Below are 23,799 nucleotides of genomic sequence, written 5' to 3'. Positions count from 1 at the left end.
TTGCTTGCCAGGAAGCCCTTCTTAGCGCTGAGACCTTCCAGAAGGGCTGGGAGGGTGGAGAGTGCCCAGGGGCTGCCCAAGGCCATGCTGCTGCTGCTCACTGGGCTCATGTGCCCCAGCCAGGCTTGGTCCTAACCCTGAGCCCCCCTGTCCACAGGCTCCCCACTGCACAAGCAGGCCTCGAGCTCGCCGTCCTCCACCGCAGCCCCGGAGAAGCCCAGCTCGAAAGCGGCCGAAGTGGGTGACGACTTCCTGGGGGACCTGGTGGTGGGCGAGCGCGTGTGGGTGAACGGTGTGAAGCCCGGCGTCGTGCAGTACCTGGGCGAGACGCAGTTCGCGCCGGGCCAGTGGGCGGGCGTGGTGCTGGACGACCCCGTGGGCAAGAACGACGGCGCCGTGGGCGGCGTGCGCTACTTCGAGTGCCCGGCGCTGCAGGGCATCTTCACGCGGCCCTCCAAGCTGACCCGGCAGCCCACGGCCGAGGGCTCGGGCAGCGATGCCCACTCGGTGGAGTCGCTCACTGCGCAGAATCTGTCGCTGCATTCTGGCACGGCCACGCCCCCGCTGACCAGCCGCGTCATCCCGCTGCGGGAGAGCGTCCTCAACAGCTCTGTCAAGACAGGCAACGAGTCGGGCTCCAACCTCTCGGACAGCGGCTCCGTGAAGCGGGGCGACAAGGACCTACGCCTGGGAGACCGCGTGCTGGTGAGTGCAGGTGGCACCCAGAGAGGCAAGTTGCAGGGAGGGGACAGGAAGGGGACTGGGGGCCTTACAGGGAGTCCACAATTGGGCATGTCCTCATCAGCACCACACCAAGGGACAAGGGAGCCAGGTGAAGTAGGCTCTGGAGACTTGCTGTGTGAACCTCGGTGAGCATCTGAACCTCTCTGAGCCTCAGCCTTCCCATCTACACAATGGCAACTTTAATAGCACCTGACTGGAAGGTTGAAATGTGTTACTACTGTCCTGCCTTCACATAGTCACTGATTTTTACTCAAATGCCCCATAAATACTGGCCATCTTTGACATTATTCCATTTATCCAGCCTGCCAACATGGCTGCACCAGATGTGCCCTGGAGAAGGCTGGGCACCAGTGCTCCCAGCCCCTGCCCAGGGCCAGGCGGTACCCACGCCCAGTCAGCTATAACCTGAGTGACCAGTGTTGTTGAGGCCAGGAGAATTGGGTCACTGAAGGCTTCCTTCCAGGAGTCCCTCTTCTCTGGTGGTCCCAAATGTTAGAAAGTGGATGGTGGCCCCCAGTTCCTTTGGAATCTGGATCTGTCCTTCTATACTCTGAACATGGCAGTATTTCCTGGGTACCTGCTATGGCCAGACTGAGGGGGTACCAAGATGAATGGGACAGAGCCTCACCTGATGTGTCCCAGCTGTCTCTGCCCTCCCAGGACCACAGTGTTGTGAAGGGGACAACACACAGGGAAGTCCCTGAAGGTGGCCTGGCATGAGCAGCCGATGGGAGGCATTTGACTGGGGAGAGCGGGGCTCACCTGGAGCCCCAAGACCCCAGAGTGGGATCCCCAAGGGTATGGCTGTCTGGGCCCCTCTCTTTGCCCTGTAGACCCTGCTCCCCCAAACTTTTCAGGCTGGCTGTCACTTACCAATACACGTGATGGCCTTTCTCCCAGAGGCTTCTGGGAACAGCCTTTGGGGTGGAGAAGGGAGAGGAAGTGTCTGTGCCTAGGGCCAGTTGGACCCTCGGGCTGGTGCTGTGAAGAAGCTTTGTCCCCTGCTTTACATGACTGGAGAAGTTGAGTGACCTGTCTGGTGATGGCACAGAGCCTGATTCAGACCAGCCTGAGGCCCACCTCTCTCTGAGCCCCATGCCCCCCTCAGCTGCCTCAGGGTTGGCCGTCCCTCGGGAGCTTCTCCTGGGGTGGCCCTGTGGTGAGCATGCCCAGACTTGATTCCTGCCTCCGGCAGCCTCCAGCCTGCAGGGGAGGGGAGATGGTGTCACAGACCTGGTTATCTCCCCACAGACTGCCCGGAAGCAGCAGTCCCCGTTGCTCAGAGGCCTTTCCTGGGGGACGTTGTTAGGGCTGAGCCTGGGGAGTGGCCGGCATGCTGAGAGCGGTCGTGGTTGTAGCAAATACCCAAGCAGCTAACTTACAAAGAAGAAGGGTTTATTTCAGCTCAGGGGTTTGGGGGCTGCAGTCCGTGATTGATTAACCTGTGGCTTTGGGCATGGAGTGGCACATTGTGGCTGGGGGGCGGTGGGGCCCAACCACTCACCTCATAGCCAGGGAGCAAAGAGGAAGAGCTGGGGTCCCCCAGCCCCCCTCAAGGGCACACCTCCAGGACCTGGAAGAACTGCACCCCACTTCCCCAGTAGGGCCTCCCTGAGGACCAGGGCTTTAAGATATGGTCTGCAGCTGGGTATAACCAGGTGACAGAGTCACACGCTTCTTTTTTTGGGTTGCTGGGGAGTGAACCCAGGGCCTTGTGCATGTGAGGCAAGCGCTCCACCAACTGAGCCATGTCTCCAGCCCCAGGAGCTTCTTGACCAGTGGCCAGAGAGACCAGAGAAGCTGGAGAGGAGCAGGGGTCTGAGCGGGGAGCAAGGAGCCTCGGGGCAGGACCACACCCCGAGGCTGGCCTGGGAGGCCCTGGTGGGGCTGGGCTTCGCCTGTTCACAGTGGAGACTGCAGAAAGCCCAAGAGGCAGGTTCCCTGCTGCCCAGTGTGGGTTCGGGATCCGAGGTCAAGAGCCAGCTGGCTGCAGGGCAGGTCCCAGGGGAGGCAGGATGCGTGACCCCCTGCGGGTTCCTGACCCCTGTGGAGTGGGAGGCTCAGGCTCTGCATGCTACTGACCAGCCTTGGGTCCCTGCTCCCTGCAGGGAGTGGACACTTCTATCTGTGTCGGGTGTCCAGTGGCCAGAGGCTGGGCACACAGGGAGGACCGCCCAGCTGGGCCAGCAGCAGGGCTGGTCCTCCAGGGACTGCCACTTGGGCTCTCAGCCCACTGGGGCTGCAGTCTGTCCTTGGGAGCGAGCCCCGACCTGGGCACTGTGTCCAGCACTCTGTGCCTTGTCACCTTGGGCCTGTCCACTGTCACACAGGGTGGGTGCTATGTCCCATCTTCTAGACAGGGACGGTGGCCTGGCCCTGAACAACAGCCTGCAGGGCACAGGAAGGGGCAGTGGCAGCCACCTTTTTTATTCACTCAGCAAAACCTGCCTTGGAGCGGACATTCCTGGGACTCTGGGTGGAGACAGGAGCGGATCCCAGTGAGGGGTGTCCACTCTGCAGGGTGCAGAGCCGGCCTGTGTGGGGGCGAGGCCCGGACACCGATGACACCGCTCCTGGGGCGGCCGGGAGCCACGTGACTGTCACTCCCACTCAGGACAGTTAGCCATTTCTAATAAAAGTAAACATGTCTTTGTGTGACCCAGCTGTCACCCCCCTGGTGTTCACCCAGGTGAGCTGGAAGCCATACAACCCTCCACCGCTGCTCAAAGCAGCAGGTTCCCAATGGCCACAACTCAGCCTGGCCACTGGGAGGACCTTGTGTGGCCTTGGGCGGTGGCACATCTGCCATCGGGACATTTTTCGGCAATGGGAAGAAATAAGCCATTTGGCCTAGAAAGGCCATCACGTGTATTGGTAAGTGACAGCCAGCCTGAAAAGTCGATGGGCTGGATTATTCCCACTGTGTGACCTTCAGGACCAGGCAAAGTCAGGGCTGCCTTTTTTTTTTTTTTTTTTAATGAAACTGGGGGTTGAACCAGGGAGGCTCTACCATGAGGTACACCCCAGACCTATTTTTAAAAATATTTATTTTTTTAGTTGTAGTTGGACACAATACTTTTATTTCACTTATTTATTTTTTTATGTGGTGCTGAGAATCGAACCCAGGGTCTCGCACGTGCGAGGCGAGCGCTCTACTGCTGAGCCATGACCCCAGCTGCCCCTAGCCCCTTTTTATTTTTATTTTTTATTTTGAGACAATGTCTTGATAAATTACTGAGGCTGGCCTCCAGCTTACAATCCTCCTGCCTCAGCCTCTGAAGTTGCTGGGATTACAGTCACGGGCCACTATGCCTGGCTTGGTTGAAAAATCTTTAGTCCCCCCCTGACCCTGGTGGCTGTTCCTCCATCCCTCTGTGGGATGGACACTTGGCCCCAGAAGAGGGTCCAAGACAACCCTTCAGGTGAGGGGATCCAGGCAGCGTGGGCTGAGGAAGGAGGGTGAGGGGAACACTTCAGCTCTGGAGGCGGAGCCCTGTCCCCAGCCAGTCTCCTCCTCTCTCACCCGCTGACACTGGTGACCTAGGCTGTGCCCTCCATGGTGGAGATGACAAGAAGCTTCTCCAGGGAAAATGAGAACAAGAGAAGGTGGTGCAGGCATGAGCCGAACACGGTGCCACTCAACATGCCCACATGCATATTCATGCTCATGAATATTCATATGGCCTGAATGTTCACAGGGACTCCTATTCGGTGAGCCAAGGCGCTCTGGAGATGAAAGACGTGAGTGCAGAAATAAGCCCCATGGAGGTGTCGGAGATGTCTGAGAAAGGAGGGCAAAAAGGGATGGGCAAGGACAGAGAGGACCAGCAGGAACTCGCACTCACTGAGGGCGCAGGGGCTGGGGTTGCAGAAGGAGGGGTCCCGGGGAGGGAGGCTGGGGTGGGGAAGGACTGGAGCAGCACCCCACAGTCGGCAGGTGCCTGACCCCTGGGCAGCCAGGACAGCAGCCCGCAGAGGGAAGGACAAGCCCCAGAACCTGGGACATAGAAGTGCCGCGGGGCTCCTGGGTGGACAGGTACTCCCACATATGGGCTGGGACTCCATGTGGCTTTGAGAGTCGCAAGGGACCCTGGATAGCAGGGGACTCGGAGATTCTCTAGGGTCCATCCAGCTGCACTTCAGAGCGAAGGTAGTGGGGCTCAGAGGTGGCGCCTCCGCCTCACACGCTCGAGGCCCGGGACTGCAGCCCCAGCCCTGCAGAAACCAAGGCACAAGTGAAGGGGATGCAGTCAGAATGTCACCCCAGCTTTGTATCAGCTAAGACAGTAAAAATCAAAACCTCGAGGTTGTCAGCGTGCTGCTGCTCAGAGACAGGGAGGTCAACAGGAGAGTCCCCCCGGTTCCAAGCGATTGCTTCTGGGGAGAGGAGAGAAACTGGGGCTTTCCCGATGGCTCTGCAGGTATTTGACTCAGATACTCACAAGTGCAGCTGGGACTTTGGAATTTTAAAACTGCTGCTGCAGTAATGTCCACATTTCTTTCTTTTCTTTTTTTGGTACCAAGGGTTGAACCCAGGGGTGATTAAACCCCCGAGCCCCATCCCCAGCCCTCTTTTGTATTTTATTTAGAGACGGGGTCTCGCTGAGTTGCTCAGCGCCTTGCTTTTGCTGAGGCTGGCTTTGAACTTGCCTCACCTCCCGAGCCACCTTTCTTATTATCCTGTCCTGTGATTTTTTTTTTTTTTTTTTTTTTTTGCACTGTGGTGAAGACCACATGACATAGGATCGACCGTCCCAGCCCTCGCCGAGTGCACAGGCCAGCAGCGTTAAACTCACTCACGTTGCTGCACAGCAGACCCGTGGAACTTTCTCATCTTGCAAAACAGAAACTCTGGATCTGTTAACAGTAACTTCCTCCTGGCAGGACCCCCACATCACCCTTCAAACTGCTTTTCAGGGCTACCTGTGATGCGTTTCTAGTATCCAGCTCCATCCACAGTACTTAATTTTCACAAAAGTCCTTAGGGATGAAGGTGGTGAGGCTCAGAAATGTTGGTGAGGCTCACACAGCCTGTTGGTGGCTACATTTGAGTGCAGATACATGTCCCTCCCTAGCCTGTTTGTGCTCTTGAATGGGTCAGCCTGGGAGGCACTGGAACCTGCGTCCCTCCCAGCTGTTTGTGAGCCTCCTCTTCCGCGTGTGCCCCCTGCCCATATGGGATAAGTCCAGGTGCTCACACTGTCTCCATGGTGCCTGCCTCATCCTCCAGACCCCCCAAAAAATCTCTCTGTGTGCCAACAGGTTGGTGGGACGAAGACTGGCGTGGTGCGGTATGTGGGGGAGACAGACTTTGCCAAGGGCGAGTGGTGTGGCGTGGAACTGGACGAGCCCCTTGGGAAGAATGACGGGGCGGTGGCAGGCACCAGGTACGCGGGGCTTCCCGGGGACTGTGGGGGGAGGGGCAACGGGGACTGGGTGGGCTGGGAGCCAGGTGGGCCCTGAGCCAGAGCGCCCTTACCTGGCAGGAAGGTGGGTCGCTGGCCAGGGGGTGGGACGGTGGCAGCCCCCCAGCGCGTGAGCACCTGGTGGGACCTTGTGGTCCCGTGTGCCGCCTGGGACTGGAGTGGCTTTGGGAGCAGAAGAGTCCACGGTTTCCATGACAACGTATGCCTTCCTGTTTGGGGGTGGGTGACTCTCATCCGCTCTCAACTCAGGAGCTGCCAGGCAGCTGCCCCTGCCTGGCCCAGCCCAAGGTGTCTTCTGCCGGCTTTTGCTTCTCTGTGTGGGGGACTCCTGGACAGAGAGCTCATGGGACTCCTTGATCTGGGGGTGATTAAGGACATCTGTGAGAACAGGGCTGCAGCCATGGCTGGGGGTCCTTTGGGAGCCAAGTTTGGGGACTTTGTACCCCAACATGCCACCAAACCAGCTGTGTGATGGTGAACCAGTCTCTTGACCTCTCTGAGCCTAATGTCCTCGTTCGTGAATGTGGACAACACTGGGGAGGTGAGATGAACGTCCCCGTACAGGGATGGGCACTTGAGTCCTCTGACTGGTGTCTCCCCACCCCCCCAAAAGCACTCCCAGCAGGTGTTCGCAGCTGCAGGGACGCTGGGGCCCTGGTCACCTCCATTCCTGAGAATCCTGTCCCTCTGCCTGGAGGGCTCTGCCCAGGTGCGGGTGGCCAGAGATAGGTGCCCGTCTCTTCTGGGCTTAGAAGAGGTGGGAGGTGAGGTGGTGCCCGGCTGTGGGGCCGCGGTGGCAGCGTGGGTCTCCCCTGCTTCCTAGGTACTTCCAGTGCCCACCCAAGTTTGGTCTCTTCGCGCCCATCCACAAGGTCCTCCGCATCGGCTTCCCGTCCACCAGCCCGGCCAAGGCCAAGAAGACCAAGCGCATGGCCATGGGCGTCTCCGCGCTGACCCACAGCCCCAGCAGCTCTTCCATCAGCTCTGTCAGCTCCGTGGCCTCCTCTGTCGGGGGCCGACCCAGCCGCAGTGGCCTGGTGAGGGGGCCTTGGGGAGGGTGGGACTCGGTGTCCCAGTCTGCCCTCTGCTTGCCCCGGCTCCCAGTGTCCCACAGTCTGGGGTTTTGAACAAACATGGAAGTGCCCATGTTTCCTGGGAGTGATGGGGCCATTTCCATTCACTGCTCCTGTGTCCTGCCGCAGTGGTCGCCTACGCCCTTCCTGGGGGGACCGAGGGTCCGTGCGGGGTTCAGAGAGGCTGGTGGAGGCCCCTTTGTGGTGGAAAGGAGGCTGCTCCGGGAGTGGGCACGGGACCCTGTTTGGCCCAGCCTGGGCACAGGGCCCCTTGGGGTCTGGGAGGAACCAGCCCAGAGTTCCCTGAACCACGTCGTCACGGTGCGCCTTAGGGTGTCCAGGCGCTGGCCAGGCGAGAGCAGGCCCCAGGGTCCAGGCACCTCGGTGCCATGGTCCCTAAGTCCCACCTGCACCTCCGCAGCTCACGGAGACCTCCTCGCGCTACGCCCGCAAGATCTCGGGCACCACGGCGCTGCAGGAGGCGCTGAAGGAGAAGCAGCAGCACATCGAGCAGCTGCTGGCCGAGCGGGACCTGGAGCGGGCTGAGGTGGCCAAGGCTACCAGCCACATCTGCGAGGTGGAGAAGGAGATCGCCCTGCTCAAGGCACAGCACGAGCAGGTGGGCGCCAAGCCACCGGGCCCCCAGGGCCACCAGGACCCCTCCTGCCAGTCCCCAGTGCCACTCACACGCAGAGAGATACCCAGCGTGCACCAGCAGCGCGCTCGCCCCACTTTCCAGACCCGCAGCCGCCCAGTGGCCTCCCTGGGCCCTTCTGGGAACCCGGCCACGGAGCCACCTCCGCCGTCCGTCCTGCGGGAGTGCGAGCTTTTCTAGGTCACGAAAAATCCTTCACTAAGTTAGTGGCTGTGTGGCCATCATCATGACCTGTGTCCTTGTGATGTGGCCGTCCCCTGCTGTCATTTACAGTTTCTAGTCTTTCTCTTCTACATAATACCATCGGGACGTCTTGGGGACACAGCCGTCCACGTGTCATGCTCTTGAGCACATCTGGGGTTGGGTTTCGGGGCAGGGCCCTTGCCCCAAGCTTGGGGCCACTGCTGTCTCATCCCTTGATGTCTCTGAGTGACAGCCCCCACGCCCTGTACCCAGGGGGCCCAGATCAGGAAAGCCAGGTTCACCGAGGCTAGGCATGTGGCGCCTGCCCAGCGTGGGCAGCCCCCTTCAGTTAAAAAGCCTGTGGGGGCCTCCGCCTGGTGGCTGGGAAGTGGGAGGAACTGGGCCATGGTCTTGGGCCAACCTCATGCGGCTGGCAATCCCCTGGGTGGGGCCTCCTCTGCCATTCCTGATGGGTCTCTGGGCCTCAGCCTGCCCGGTTTCGCCTGCACAGGGAGCAGGGGCTGCGGGGCATCCAGGCCTGCCCCTCGCCCTCCTTGCCCCTGCCTCTGCTCCTGCTGGACCCCACACCCGCCCCAGGAGACTGGCCCTGACCCTGCCGTGGCCCATGCTTGGGCCAGTATGTTGCAGAGGCAGAGGAGAAACTGCAGCGGGCACGGCTGCTGGTGGAGAGCGTGCGGAAGGAGAAGGTGGACCTGTCCAACCAGCTGGAGGAGGAGCGGAGGTACGTGGTGCCCGGCCACCCTGCTGGGCCAGAAGGTCGGGAGGAGCACGGGCTCCGGGGTCCAGGCCCCAGCTCCAGTCCTGCTCTGCCGCCCCAGCAGTGTCACCTGGACTAGAGCCCAATCTCTGGGCCTTGGTCACCTGCCTGTTGAGTGGGGACACAGGGTGACGGGAGCAGAGCTCCTGCAGAGGCCCGGCACAGACAGACGCTGTGTCTGCGGCTGTAGACCGCACGTTCCCACCGGCCAGCGTCTCATCACGGGAGACGAGCCTGGCCCTCCTGGGAGCCGAGACTGGGGCCAGGGCCCCGCATTGCTGCCACTGAACCCCTGGGCCAAGTCCCCTGCACAGAGCTTCCAGCTCCTATCCTGGGGCTTGGTCCCCACTTCACATGCTAGGAAGCTGAGGCCCAGAGACGGCAGCAGAAGGACACTTGGGACACCTTGCGCGGTGCTAGCCAAGCACCGTCCCCTCGAGGATGAGCCTGGGGGCTGCCGTATCGCAGACAGAAAGCAGACCCGGTGCGCACCTAGGGGGTGCTGCTGTTTCCTGCCCCGCCACAGGGGCCGTGGGGGCATCCTGTCTCTTTCTGAGGCAACTACACGGATGGGGCACACGTCCCTTCCTCCCAGGAAAGCTCCTGGCCAGGGGGTCACGGTACCAACAAACCCTACAAAGTCAGATGTTTACGCCTCCCACCAGCCCAGCCCGAGGAGGGAGGCCGAGTGATGTGGGCGGGTTTGCCTGGTCCCAGAGCCTCTCCCCCTCCCACCCTCCAGCCCCCCAACGTGCCCCAGGCCCAAGCCCCCACTTGCATCTGTGTTTGGGGCTTTCAGCCAGGGCCTGGGCTCCGCAGGCTGCTGTTTCTGTCTGACTCCCAGAAACGAGGGTTTATTTCTATCTGCTGAGATGGTCATCAGAGGCCATGGTCATCGAAGCCCACACATCTGGCTCCCATGGCAATGGTCCTGAAGCTGATCATCGAAAGCAGTTCTGTAAGGCATTGCAGAAATTGTGTCCAGTAGGGGCCAGCATTGGCCTGTGCTTGCTGGGTGACCTTGGGCAGGCAACTTGCCCTCTCTGACCCTCTGTTCTTCCTCCCAGCTCACAGATTGGTCCACTTGGCAGCGTCTGCTCCCTTCGGAGCCCTCCCTAACATGGTGGTGACTCCATTACTAGTCCACCATCCTCTGTCCCCCCAGCCGCCCCAGGAGAAAGGAAGGTCCTGCTCAGAGTGCAGGGTGGGCTGGGAGATCTGAAGGCCTCCAGAGAGCTCTGCTCCTGGGGACGGTCCCTCCGCGTGGTCTGGGCTCGATTCCAGCTGCAGGCAGCCTCACCTTTCTCGCCGCCATTGACCTGATGCAGCCCTCCTCCGGGCCAGGCGGTCAGTCCCCTCTCTCCCCCCTGCAGGAAGGTGGAGGACCTGCAGTTCCGGGTGGAGGAGGAGTCCATCACCAAGGGGGACTTGGAGGTAAGGCTAGGGCCCTCCCTGAGCTGACCCAGCATCCCGCTGGGGGGCTTGCCGGCTTGCGCTGGCAGCACTGTGGGCCTCCTTGGGAGGAGGCTGGGAGGTCGCAACGGGAACAGGGAGGAGGGGTCATACCTGGAAGAGCAGGGAGAGGCCGCCAGGAGACATCGGTGTAGAGCAGAGGTGGGAATGGCTCTGTCAGAACCCCACAGGAGCCTGTGTTGGTGGCTGGGGTGGGGGACAGGATGGACCAGGGCAGTGAGGACACCACCTGGGCCTGAGAATGAAGTAGTGGGCTTCCCGTCCCTTCCCGTTGGGCAGTAGCCCCAGAGTTGTCCCTTGGGCCGTCGGTTCACCTGGGACTCCAGGTGCTGTCTGGCTGGAAGCTCGTGGGGTCACCGAAGGCTTAGAGAACTGAGGCTCAGAAAGGCAGAGGGACGCGACGAGTTGAGCCAGCAGGACTCGGCCCCATTCCTCACTGTCCTGGGCGCTGGGCCTCCAGCTGTCACCCTCACTCCTGGCTCTAGGGCGCCCTACCCTCTGCAGTCACACCCACCCGTCAGGTCCAGGGGGGGCTACTCAGGTCAGTTGACCAACGGACGTGGCCCCTGGAGCCTCCCCAGACCACCCAGAGACCACAGGGCTCCTGAGGCCGCAGTTGAAGGGGCCGGAGCACCTTCTGCCTCCTGGGATGTGACAAGGGACAGAGCTCCCAGAGCTGGCAGATGGAATGGGGACAGCGAGGTCACTCCCTTCCCCTCTCTGGTTCTGGCTGTTCCCTCTCCTGGGCCTGTTTCCTGCTCTGTAAAGGAAGGAGGCCGAGTCCCTCAGGGTCCCTGAGTCCCTGAGCCTGTGTCCTGGAGGCAGGCCGGGCCATCCCTGGCAGGCCTGGGACCCCAGAAGCTGCCTTCCCCCATGTGATGGTGCCGTCCAGGGGCTACACTCTGGGAACCCTAGCAGACTGCTTCAGCAGTGAGCTTCGAGCTCAAATCAGAAATCATAGTTTCTGACCTCGAGAGCCACGTGAAGACCCCTGACTTCCAGTTCCCCACCAGCAAAACTGCACTGGGCATCCTGTCCCTGGGCCATCCCGGCTGGGCAATGGGAGGGGGACGTGCACCCTGCGTAGAGTCTCTGCCAGTGGCCTCTGTCAGCAGGTCTGCATGACTTGAGGTGGCATCAGGCCGTTTTGACGCCTGTGTCCCTCAGAGCCAAACATTTAGCCAGTTTTTCTCATGGGCAGCTGTCCCCCTACAGGGGCTGGGCTGGGTTGTGGGAAAGCAGCTGGGGTCGCTAAAACAGAGCTCCCGTGCCCCAGCCAGTGTCAGTCCCCAGGGATATGGGGAATCCACGCCCTGCAAGGACAGGCGGGGCAGAGACCTGGAGCAGATCTGCTAGGAGCCAAGCCCCCCAGCAGAACCTCCCTCTTCTCCTGAGTCGGGCCTGTCTGCCTTCCTGGCTCACTGTCCCCCCTCCACCCACCTGCTCCAGCCTGCGGGTGCCACCCATCACCCCCCAGTTACCCTCACAGGAGAATCTGATTGGCCCCAGGCCAGCCAGTGGGCTGGTGGGCTTTGATCAGGGGCCCACCCCAGATGCAGTGCGGCCTGGTCGGGAGAGGCCAGGCGGGTGCAGGACAGACAGTGATGGCCAGTTCCTAGGGAAGGGCTGTCGCATCCCATGGTGACGTTTGTATGTATAAATTGAATCGTGACCATTTTCGTGGCAACCAGGAGGCAGATTGACCCCGAGTCTCCTCATCCCCACCCATCTTAAGAGTCAAAATTAAAAACCAGGAGCCTGCTGGGCCCCCTCCGGCTGTGTCACCCCACCTCTCTGTTAGTGCTCACAGCGAGGGAGTTGCCCCTGAGAGCGGTTCCCCTTCTGTCCCCTCCCCCAGTGACAGCCCATGTCCCCATTCCCACTTCCTGGCCTTCTTGCTGGCCTTCCACCCCCTGACCTCCGAGTGCAGACTCGGGCCTTTGGCCTCTGGTCCAGGCGGGGCCTCAGCGTCCCTGTGGGGCCCTCCGGGCATGCCCTCATGACATTGCCGCCAGGATTCCCTGGGCTGCAAATCTCTCTAGCCGAGCGACTGAAAGCGGCACCCACTCAAGCCTTCCAGTTCTGGAGGCCAGAAGCCTAACCTGGCGGTGCTGGGCGCAGCTGGTCCCCTGCGGAAGGAGGCTGCGGAAGGCCTGGGCGTACCCTCCTGGCGTCTGCCAGCTGCCCGCCCCTGGCCAGCCCTCGCCCGTCCTGCTGGCAGCTCTCCCATGACTGACGCGTGGCCTTCCTCCAGGACACCAGTCATGGGGTTGGGGATGGGGTCTACCCAGTCCAGGCTGATCTCAGTCATGACAAGAACGGAGACCCTGCTCCAGACAAGGCCCCGTCTGAGATTCTGGGCAGGGGGACCTGTCCCCACAGGCTCTGGCTTCCTGTCCCTGCCTTGCCTGAGCACCCCCCAGCTGTTCCCATCTTCTCGCCCCCCTCATCGCTCCAAAACAAGTGCCTTGACCTTGGTGCCCAGGTCACCTCTGTCCCCACAGCTGTCCCCCTGGGAGACGGCACCAGCCCACACCCACCCCGGTCCTTACCCTTGCTCCTCCACACGAAGCCACCATAGCCTTTTTAAAAATATCTTGTAAAATTTTTAATAGTGGAAAATTTTAAAGCTGTTCAACAGCAGAGAGGACAATGTCACGAGCTCCCAGGTCCCATCACCGGCTCCTCCAGGTGCCAACTCATGGCTGATCCTGCTTCAGCCCCCACCCCACCCCATCACATCCCACTCACCCTATGACCAAAGCTTCCCTGTGGCCCCCAGGTCCTGCCCCTTCCCTGCTCACACCTGCAGGTAACGCCAGGCTCTGGAGTGGCTGGGAGAAGACCCTCAGACGCAGCTCCACCTGGTCTCAGGCCTGGTGGCTCCTGTGTGCCCTAACGTGCCTCTGCCTGTGCCGGGTCCTCTGAAGCCCCTGACCCGCACTCTGCCTTAAGTAGACTCCTCTCCCAGGCCCACCCCAGGTTCCCTCTGCCCACTGCCCAGGTCTCTCCCAGAATGACCTTCTCTCTGCATTTATCATTGGCATCCTTCCCCAGGATCTCTGCCCCTCGAGGGTGGCACCTTGTCCAGCTTATTCACCTCTGTGTCTCTGAGGCCAGGACGTGGTGAGGAGCACGTTTGTCCTCGGGTGGGCTTCCTGGGTCACAAGCTGAGAACAAGTTTGGGGTCCATGCCTTGCCCTGGATGTCACAGCTTTAGGCCTGACAGCACTGGGGGTCTGCTGTGAGTCACCCCGGCTGTGGTGCCCTCTGGTAGCACCTGGTGCTTCTGAGTGGTCTGTCATTCACAGGAGACCAAGGGAAGCCCTGGGCCTCTGTCCTTCAGGGGCCCTTCCCAGCTCACTCATGAAGCAAACCCTGGACTACCAGAGAGCTGTCCCCAGGTGGTGGGGTGGACGCCGCTCAAGGGAACGAGGAAGGGCTGTTGGCAGAGCTCTGCCAGATCTTGAGCTGGGGCAGGGCAGCAGGCAGCCTGCCCTTCCCTCTGCAGGAGCCCCTGGCTGCTGTGCACGGGTGCAGGAGCTGAGGACTCCGGCGAGCGCCTGCGCTGGTCAGAGTTTCACTGCTGACTGACCAGCGCCAATAGAAAGGGGAAAGGTTTATTTGGGGGCTCATGATTTTTGAGGACCCAGCCGACAGGCAGTCGGCTCCATTCCTGGGGCTCAGGGTGAGGCAGGACGTCTTGGCAGAGGGTGTGGGGAGCAAAGCAGCTCACGTGGTGACCAGGAAGCAGAGAGACAAAATATCTACCCCAAAGGCTTGTCCCCAGTGCCCACCTCCCCTGGCCACACCCCGCCGGCCTCCAGGTACCCCCCAGCTACTCCCCACCTGGGGACTAATTCAGAGCCAGTTACTTCACCTCCAAACCTTGCCTTGTCCCACATGTGAGCTTCAGGGGGACACCACACATCTAAACCGTTGCAGTGCCCGCTTAGGGATGTGGTGGTCTTGGCTCTGGACCCCGCCCTGCTGAAGCTGCTGGTGGCTGCGAGCCCTGGCCCTCCCTGGAGCAGCCCCTCCCCTCCCAAACTGACACCAGTTCAGCTGGATGGGGCTCTTGTTATTCCTTGAGGGAAATTCAGAAAACAAGATGATGAGCCAGGGGGTCTGAGCATCTCCATCGCTGTTTATGTGTTGCAAGGGAAATGCAGTCACCCCTCGGAGTCCAGGGAGTGGCTGGCTCCAGGACCCCAGAAACACTAAGAGTGTCAGATGTTCAGCCCTTGGCACAGTATTTGCATAGACAGACCCTGCATCCCCTGCCAGGTCCTTTCAGTCACCTCTAGGTAACCATCAGGGGCACTCAGATGCTGGGTAAACAGTTGTCTTCCTGGGGAATGAGGACATGGAACAAAGTCTGGATAGGCTCAGTACAGACTGAGGGTGTTTTGTTTGGGGTACCAGGCAGTGGAGCCAGGGCCCCTGGCCACGGAGCCATGTCCCTAGCCTTTTGTGGGTTTTATTTTTTATTTTGAGACAGGGTCTTGCTAAGTTTTGAGGCTGACCTTGAATTTGCAACCCTCCCGCCTCAGCCTCCCAAGTGCTGGGATTACAGGTGTGTGCGCCACCGCGCCCAGCCCGGGTTCAGTTTTTAAGAAATATTCTCACCAGGCTGGTGGAGTGTGCTTGTGATCCCAGCACCTCAGGAGGATCACAAGTTTGAGGTCAGGCTCACAACTTAGCAAGGCCCTTTCTCAAAACAAAAATATATCAATAAAAAAGGGGATGCAGCTTAGTGGTGAGGCACCCTTAGATTCCCCAGGACCAAAAAAAGGGGGAAGGAAATTATTTTCAACTAGGGGCTAGTGGGGTCTGCGGACGCTGCCCCACCAGCATGGAGGGCTGTTTCTGGGCGGAGGGTCTCCACACCTTCAGCGGAGGACCAGCCTCAGCTGTTGGCGCATGCGTGCTGTTTCGTGGAGGCGCCTGCGACTTGGCGCTACTTTTGTCTCCTGGAAGATGAGCCTGGTTTTCAAACTGGTTCCCCAGGGTACCCAGGGCGAGAGCCCTCCGCTCCCTGCCTCTCCACCAGGGTCCACCACGGGCAATCAAATGCCATCGTGGCGCCCTGAGAATGCCAGGCTTTGTTAGCGGATAAAGCGGGTGTTGTGTAGTGGGGACAGAAGTGCTCTTGTGCTTCCTGGAGACCAGGCGTCCTCCATGCCCCCACCCAGGGGGTGGGGCGGGCAGCGACCAGGCAGGCGGTGGGAGGCACAGCCCAGCGCCACCCAGAGCTCAGGCTGGAGAACCAGGGTGGTGCATGTGAGTTTATCTTTGCAATCTGCCCAATCCGCTGCTCTCTGTCAGCACCGGCCTGGGGACCTGTCATTCCTGGGACCACATTTCCTCCTCCTCCTAAAGGCCTCCTGTGTGCCCAACCCTGTTCCCAAAATGAGTCCCAGCCCACAGGCTCCCTGAGGGGCAGCAGGGAGAGGAGGGGCCCTCCCCGGAGCAGACATTGGAGTCCTGAAAATCCCAGGGCGGCCACAGGGGTGACAGGCAGGAGGATCCAAAGTTCAAGGCCCTTAGCAATTTAGGAAGAGGCTGTCTCTAAAATATAAAAAGGGCAGGGGCCGTGGCTCAGTGGTTAAGCACCTCTGGGTTCAATCAAGGGTAACTCTCCCACCCAAAAACCACCCAGCTGGGCACCCCTATCTGCAGGCCTCTATCCCTGAGCAATTCTGGCTCCTCGACCTGCTCTGTCTTGTTCGCGGAAGATGACGCCTCCTCTCTCTCTCTCTCCCCCTCTCTCTCTCCGGCTTCCTCTTCCCTGTCCCCCGCGCCCGCCTCCCCCGTCCCCGGGTGGAGCAGACCCAGACGCAGCTGGAGCACGCGCGCATTGGGGAGCTGGAGCAGAGCCTGCTACTGGAGAAGGCGCAGGCAGAGCGGCTGCTCCGAGAGTTAGCGGACAACCGGGTAACGCCGCCACCGCTCGCCCGCCAGCCCCGCCTGGAGGCCCCTGGCTTCTCTGTTGTGCCCCTTGCTGTCCTGGCTGCTGTCCCACTGCCTTCTCCTTTGGGCTCCCTTTTTCCGAGGGAAGGAGGATTTAGAAGTGTGCTCAGGCTCCACGGCCACGTCTGCTCACTGGAGGGGACATCTGGCTCAGGACCCAGGCCATTGGGATGGCTCTGTGAGCTGCCGTGTGCCTCGCCTGGGGCGTGGGCACGTTGGAAGATGGGCCTCCTAGATGTGGTCAGGCCCGGCAGCCGCAGGCCCAGGTGTTGCTAGCCTCGGTGGCAGGAAAGCCTGGCCCGACAGAGCTGGGCTGAGAAGTGACAGGGCGTTGGGGAAGTGGGTCCCTAGGGGGTGCAACAGGGAGCCCCAGGAAAGTGCTACTGGAAGGCGAGTTCCCCTGAATCACCAGGGCATGCATGGTTCCATGTCGCACTCCAGGCCTGGCTGGCCCATGCATGGCCACTGTGCATACACTGAGGCCAGCACCCTTTTCGGGCCGACCCAGCCGACAGCGGTGACAGGAAGACACCTTCTGCACAGCACGAGGGCTGGTACAGCACAGCCCTGGAGGGGTGCTCGTGTGTGATGTTGGAGAGTCCCAGGCATCTGGTGGCACTCGATGGCCGTGGCCCTGTGGCCACGTGTGCTCATTCGTATGCAGGGAGGCTGTGTGCAGAAACCCACCTGCAATGGTGGGCAGGTTGGAGCCTCCACTGGAGGCACCTGATCTTGTCATCAGCTAACACAATGAAAATAGGTTTATTGAACCAAAAGACATTTACGAACAAAAGCTTTGAAGTTTGTAAAAGATTTGAATCTTTAAGATAGGTTGCATGATGGTGCACAGCTGATATCCCAGCCATTCCTGAGTGGCTGAGGCAGAAGGATTACAAGTTGGAGGCCAGCCTCTGCAACTTAGTAAGGCCCTGTCTAAAAGAATAAAGAGGCTGCGGTGTAGCTCAGTGGTAGAACTCCCCTGTGCAATCCCCAGCCCCCCAGATCTGAGGCAACCAGCTAGGGTTTTGGAGGGTGGAGCCCTGATGGGTCTGGAATCCTCAGTTCTGTTTTGCTGAAGATTTGAAAGTCAGCTGCCCTTGACCACTATTCAGCCAGGCCCTCTGTGAGTTGGCCCATTCTGGCCTAGGCTGATCTCTCTCTAGTGAGATAATGCAAAACTTACTCTGGCCTCTGCCCTTTAAAAATAACATTAGTAACCTGTGCAGTGTTGCACGCCTGTAATCCTGGCGACTCAGGAGGCTGAGGCAGGAGGATCACAAGTTCCAGGCCAGCTTCAGCAACTTGGGGAGACCCTGTCTCAAAATTTAGGGGAAAAAAAAGGACTAGGGATGTGACTCAGTGGAAAAGTACCCCCGGATTCAGTCTACAGTCCCACCAAAAAATTTAAAAGTGGTGACCTTAGATCAACAAAGCTGTCACCTTAAAGAAGTGGTTCCTCTTACCCACCAGTTTGTCCCAAGCCGGTTGGGCATCAGGGGCACCCGCATCATGCGGCTGACCTCATGGTTGGGGTACAGCCAGCACCAGGTGGGAGTGGGCCGCTTCCCTTCTCCTGCTGTCCCAGCCCTCTGACCCATCTCCCTCTCTCCCGGTAGCTGACCACAGTGGCCGAGAAGTCCCGGGTGCTGCAGCTGGAGGAGGAGCTGACCCTCCGATGCGGCGAGATCCAGGAGCTCCAGCAGTGCCTCCTGCACTCGGGGCCCCCACCCCCTGACCACCCCGAGGCGGCTGAGACTCTGCGCCTGCGGGAGCGGCTGCTGTCAGCCAGCAAGGAGCGCCAGCGGGAGAGTGGCCTGCTGCGCGACAAGTACGAGAAGGCCCTGAAGGCGTATCAGGCCGAGGTGGAGAAGCTCCGAGCTGCCAACGAACGGTACGCACAGGAGGTGGCCGACCTCAAGGACAAGGTCCAGCAGGCCACCAGCGAGAACATGGGACTCATGGACAACTGGAAATCCAAGCTGGACTCGCTGGCCTCCGACCACCAGAAGTCCCTGGAGGACCTCAAGGCCACACTCAACTCGGGCCCCGGGGCGCAGCAGAAGGAGCTCGGGGAGCTGAAGGCGGTGATGGAGGGGATCAAGATGGAGCACCAGCTGGAGCTGGGCAACCTGCGGGCCAAGCACGACCTGGAGACAGCCGTGCATGTGAAGGAGAAGGAGGGCCTGCGCCAGCGGCTACAGGAGGCCCAGGAGGAGCTGGCTGGGCTGCAGCAGCACTGGCGGGCGCAGCTGGAGGCACAGGCCAGCCAGCACCGGCTGGAGCTGCAGGAGGCGCAGGACCAGTGCCGCGATGCCCAGCTGCGCGTGCAGGAGCTGGAGAGGCTGGACGCCGAGTACCGCGGGCAGGCGCAGGCCATCGAGTTCCTCAAGGAGCAGATCTCCCTGGCCGAGAAGAAGATGCTGGACCACGAGCTGCTGCAGCGGGCAGAGGCGCAGAGCAAGCAGGAGGCGGAACGGCTTCGGGAGAAGCTGCTGGTGGCTGAGAACCGGCTGCAGGCCGTGGAGTCCCTGTGCGCGGCCCAGCACACCCACGTAGGCGCGGCTGGGCCTGGGCGGGTCCATAGACAGCACGCTCCTACCCAGGCACGTGCCCGAGGGGATCATGGGCACCTGGCTCAGAGGAGGGGACAGTGGGATGCCAGTGGCCAGGCTGAGCCCACGGGGCCCCCTCAGAGCAGGCTAGAGAGAGGCTTGGGGGCCACTGGCTCCTCTGGCTTCTCCTCGAGGTGCCCCTCCGCCCACAGCACAGCGCCCAGGGCAGGTGCGCCTGCCGGGGGCCTCCAGCCCAGCAAGCACCCACAGGGTGCAGGAGGTTGCCCTGAAGAGGCTCAGCCACAGTGACCAGCCACTGTTCCAGTGCAGGGGCCCTGAGGTGGGGTCTGAGGCTGGAGAGTGGTGGCCTTGGGCCACTGCACCAGTATTCAATTTTAGAAATCCCCTAAATGTCTGGCCCTTCCCCTGCCACTGAGCCTGGCACAGTACCTAGGGACCATGGGGGACTCTGTCCACCCCAGCAGGGCTGCAAGAGCCTCTGAGTGGCTCTGGGCACATCCGTGCTGGGCCCTGCATTGTCCCATTTCACCCTAACTCCCCAGAGGTCAGCATTGCTCCCATCACGGTGAGCAGTGGCTCGAGAGCGAGTCCCCTTCCCAGGTGCCCTGCCTGGCCGTGGTGGAGATGCCGGACCCCGTGGGCAGTAGAGCTGACGGGGGTGCCGGCTCCCCGTCCCTGGGGGAGCTCGAGCTTTCTGAGAATTGAGCATTTGGGATCAGTTTTCTGCAGCCCGAGTGCGGATTCCTTCTCCTGTCAGAGGAGACCTTCCTGCTGGTGCCTTGCCGTCCCCTGCAGGGCCTCCCTGCCCCTTTCTCCCAGGAGGGGCCATTTCGAGCAGTTGCTCTCCCAGGACCCTGGGGGGAAGAGGAGGCAGCGGCTCTGGTTAGCTGATGGGTGCAGGGGCCAGATGGGCCACTTGGGGCAGGTGGACAGAGCCCGCGACCCCCAACCTGGATCCCCTTGCAGGGAGGTTTGGGCTGCTGTGGTCCCTCAGAGCTGGAGGACGGAGGCTGAGGATGCCCTGCCTCTTGCCCCAAACCCCTCAGTCACAGTGGCTCCTGGCTGCAGAGAGGGTGGCAGCCTCAGGACAGATCCTCCCATGTGCAGCAGGCCTCTATCTGGACGCCGTGTGCCCCAAGATTCAGAAGTTTAGGTCTTAGCCGGGCATGGTGGTGCACATCTGTGATCCCAGCAGCCCTGAAGGCTGAGGCCGGGGGATCTCGAGTTCAAAGCCAGCCTCAGCAATTTATAAGCAACTCAGTGAGACCCTGTCTCTAAATAAAATACAAAACAGTGCTAGGGATGTGGCTCAGGGGTTAAGTTCCCCTGGGTTCAATCCCCAGTACCAAAAACAAAAGAATTTTAGGTCCAGAGACAACTGGTTTTTTTTTTTTTGTTTTTTTTTTTTTTAATAGAGAGTGAGAGAGGGGAGAGAGAGAGAGAGAGTTTTTAATATTTATTTTTTAGTTCTCGGCGAACACAACATCTTTGGTATGTGGTGCTGAGGATCGAACCCGGGCTGCACGCATGCCAGGCGAGCGCGCTACCGCTTGAGCCACATCCCCAGCCCAACAACTGTTTTTTTTTTTTTTTTCTTTTTGGTCTCATTGTAAGTGTGGACAGGAATTTAAAAAAAAAAAATTATCCTTTTAGTGTGTGCCTCATCTTGACTGAAGTGTTTATGCATTAAACTCAAGGGAGCTGGCCAGGCTCCGTGACACACACCTGTAATTCAGTGGCTCAGGAAGCTGAGACAGGAGGATTGTGAGTTCAAAGTCAGCCTCAGCAAAAGGGAGGCGCTACACAACTCAGTGAGACCCTGTCTCTAAAATAAAAATACAAAATAGGGCTGGGGATGTGGCTCAGTGGTTGAGTGCCCCTGAGTTCAATCCCCAGTACTCAAAACAAACAAAGATCAAGGGGTCTTAGTCAATCACAACTCATGGAGACTAGAATGGGGCTTAGGATGTATGAAGAGAAGAATGAGAGGCAGGGTGAGGGAGGGGACTGTCTGCCCCATCCTGTGATAACTCATCTGTAGCCTTAGACTCTGGCCTTCTGGCCTAGGACATCCAGTGGGAGCAGGTGGCGGGCAGCCTGTGGGTGTCTTCTGACCTTTGGCAGTATTTGTCAAGTTGATGTTTTTTTTTTCTTTAATCAATTTTTTCTTCTTTGGCTTCTGAGTTTATTATTAAACAGAAGCCTTAGAGAGGAAGGAATAGACATGCACTGTCACCCCTCCAAGAGCTGGCCCCGGGCATGTGGCACATGGTGCCCAGGGCTCTCAGAGCTTGTTTTACGGGTGGGAGACCAAGCCCAGCCACACTGACTCTGGCAGAGGTGCTGGCAGCAGGTGCCCAGGACAGATCTCTAGGTATCCCAGGGAGAAAAACATCTGTCCAATGTAGATGTTCCCAACAGAGGACAGGGTCCTCAGTGTTCCCACAGAGGCGTCTCTAGGAAGGTGGGACCCAGGAGTCTGCTGCCCAGGCCCTGCTCAGGCGCTCGTCCCTCCCATGGGCCGCCTGTCGAGGGGCGAGGCCTGCAGACATCCAGCGGCTAAGGTGGTGGCCAGGGCGCCCCTTACAGGCCTCTCCTTTCAGATGATCGAGTCCAGTGACCTTTCAGAGGAGAAAATCCGGATGAAGGAGATCGTGGAGGGTGAGTGGCGGCTGGGCCGGTGGGACCGGGCCTCTCGGCTCTGCTCGCCTTTATTTTGCCCAGCGATTGTGGAATCAGGGAGAGTCACACTATTTCCAAGCACCTACCTGGTGGCTTCCAAGCTGGCCAGTGTGGCATCCTCATGACCGCTGACCGGCCGCTGTTTTGGGTTTCCTGAGGAGAGTCCAGTTGCCCAGGACCACAGTGTGGGACCCTCTTCCTCGGGGTGGGCTTCTTAGGGAAAGGGCCGCTCTCAGGGAGGATTTGGACCCTTGCTTTTGGATCCCCGTGGGAGGACTGCTCACTGGCCCACACCGTTGGCCCTGGAGCTTTGATGGCGTCTTATCTCTCCCTAGGCCTGCAGGACAAGCTGAACAAGAGGGACAAAGAAGTGGCAGCCTTGACGTCCCAGACCGAGGTGCTCAGGGCCCAAGTAAGTGGTAAGTCTCCCCCCTGCAGGGCAGACGCAGGCCTCCCTGGGGCTGTGCGGGCCGCAGGCTCTGGAGCATGCAGTGGGTGGTGGCTGGCTGGTGTCCCCACACTCTGGGCTGAGAAGGTAGCAGTGGGGCCAATTCCCCCTCCCTGGACAGGCCCCTGGGCCACAGCAAGTAGGCAAGAAGTGGAATCCGGGACCCGCAGATGGCTTCTGTCCCCAGAGCCAGCCCTCTGTCCCGAGTCCTGCCCGAGTTCTCTCTCTCTGGTCTTGAGGCCTCCGGCTTCTCACAGTCACCTGGATTCAGTGTCACCCTCGCTAGAAATTTCAGGAGTAGTCCCAGTTGGGGGAAAGGACGCAGGCTGTGGCCAAGAGCCAGGCGCACGGGGCACCTGGGGAGAGGCGGGGGTCTGGATGGGTGATTTGCGTGACAAGCTGGCCCTGCTTCTCGTCCACCAGAACGCCAGTGGTGGTGGTGGCCCTGAGACGGCGCCCCTCCTGGGAAATGGTTCCCACCCCCTCTTCTCTCCAGTCCCCGTCACGCTCACGTGGCCTAATGGGTCCCGGCAAAGGTCAGTGGACCTCAGACTCCTGCAGGCCAGGGCCAAGGCAGCCTCTCCTTGTCCCAGCAGTGGCCATAGCCACATCCTCTTGGGAGGGTGGCCCGCTGCCCCCGCCCCAGGCCCGGGCTGCTGTGCTTTGGGGTTCGGTCTGCTTGGTGTCGCTCCTCCTGGGCCCCTTGCCACCTGCTTCTCTAGGGCCACAGAGACCCCTGAGCTTTTGAATCTCCTTGGTGGAGTGTGTCCCTGGGAAGGCCAGCTCCGTGCCCAGCCGGGGCTCTGGGGGCGTTCCCAGGCCATCCCAACCCTCTGCCTCCTTTCCCTGCCGGCCACCCCCAGCGCTGGAGAGCAAGTGTAAGTCGGGGGAGAAGAAGATGGATGCCATCCTGAAGGAGAAGCGGCGTCTGGAGGCTGAGCTGGAGGCCCTGTCCCGGAAGACCCACGACGCCTCGGGCCAGCTGGTCCTCATCAGCCAGGAGCTTCTGCGCAAGGAGCGGTGAGTCTGCCGCCTTCCTGCTGGTGACCGTCCTCTGGCCTGTCCCTCGCTCCACCCTGCATTCACCAGTCTTCTCTAGAGGCAAGGAGGCTGGTCACCAGAGCTGCCGGCACCCACGAAGCCTCAGAACCCTTCTCAACGCAGATCTCCTCGCTTAGCTTAGGAATGATGAGCTCCCCCACTTCTTGTTCTCAGGGACCCTTTTAAACTCTTAAAAATCACCAATTTGGCACCAGGCGTGTGGGGCACGCCTGTATTCCCAGCAGCTCGGGAAGCTGAGGCAGGAGGATCTCAAGTTCAAAGCCAGCCTCAGCAACTTAGCAAGACCGGGTCTCTAAATAAAATATAAAAAGGGCTGGAGATGTGGTTCAGCGCCCCTGGGTTGAATCCTCAGTACCAAAAAAAAAAAAAAAAAAAAAATCAAGTTTCCCCCAAGAAGCTTTTTTTTTTTTTAATATTTATTCTTAAGTTTTAGGTGGACACAATATCTTTATTTTACATTTATGTGGTGCTGAGGATCAAACCCAGTGCCTCGTGGATGCTAGGCGAGCACTCTACCACTGAGCCACAACCCCAGCCCCAAGAAGCTTTTGTTTATTTACCTATTTACTATATTAGAAATCAAAACTGAGAAATTTAATTTTTTCTTTTCTTTTTTTTTTTGTTTTGTTTTGTTTGAACCAGGGATTAAACCAAGTGGCACTTAACCACTGAGCCATATCCCCAGCCCTTTTTAGTTCTTATTTTGAGGCAGGGTCTTGTTAAGTTGCT

General features: G+C 59.8%; 1 protein-coding gene across 2 annotated transcripts in view; it reads left to right on the top strand.

The window, feature by feature from the left end:
- Positions 1-23,799, top strand: part of Clip2 (CAP-Gly domain containing linker protein 2) — a 57,264-nt gene that overhangs the window by 23,354 nt on the left and 10,111 nt on the right. Inside the window, exons 3-13 of one of the 2 annotated variants that reach the window (XM_026396947.2) lie at positions 158-705; positions 6,007-6,131; positions 6,994-7,207; positions 7,665-7,862; positions 8,720-8,823; positions 10,233-10,293; positions 16,165-16,269; positions 17,922-18,857; positions 21,482-21,539; positions 21,896-21,979; positions 22,872-23,028. In XM_026396947.2, the coding sequence (XP_026252732.2) occupies positions 158-705; positions 6,007-6,131; positions 6,994-7,207; positions 7,665-7,862; positions 8,720-8,823; positions 10,233-10,293; positions 16,165-16,269; positions 17,922-18,857; positions 21,482-21,539; positions 21,896-21,979; positions 22,872-23,028 (2,590 nt within the window). The remainder of the gene's footprint in view (positions 1-157; positions 706-6,006; positions 6,132-6,993; positions 7,208-7,664; positions 7,863-8,719; positions 8,824-10,232; positions 10,294-16,164; positions 16,270-17,921; positions 18,858-21,481; positions 21,540-21,895; positions 21,980-22,871; positions 23,029-23,799) is intronic. The other variant, XM_026396948.2, reaches the window with a different exon arrangement.

Source organism: Urocitellus parryii, chromosome 9, assembly GCF_045843805.1.
Source record: "Urocitellus parryii isolate mUroPar1 chromosome 9, mUroPar1.hap1, whole genome shotgun sequence".
Classification (NCBI taxonomy): Eukaryota; Metazoa; Chordata; class Mammalia; order Rodentia; family Sciuridae; genus Urocitellus; species Urocitellus parryii.
The sequence above is the reverse complement of the archived record's forward strand: the minus strand, read 5'-3'. Positions and strand labels throughout refer to the sequence as shown.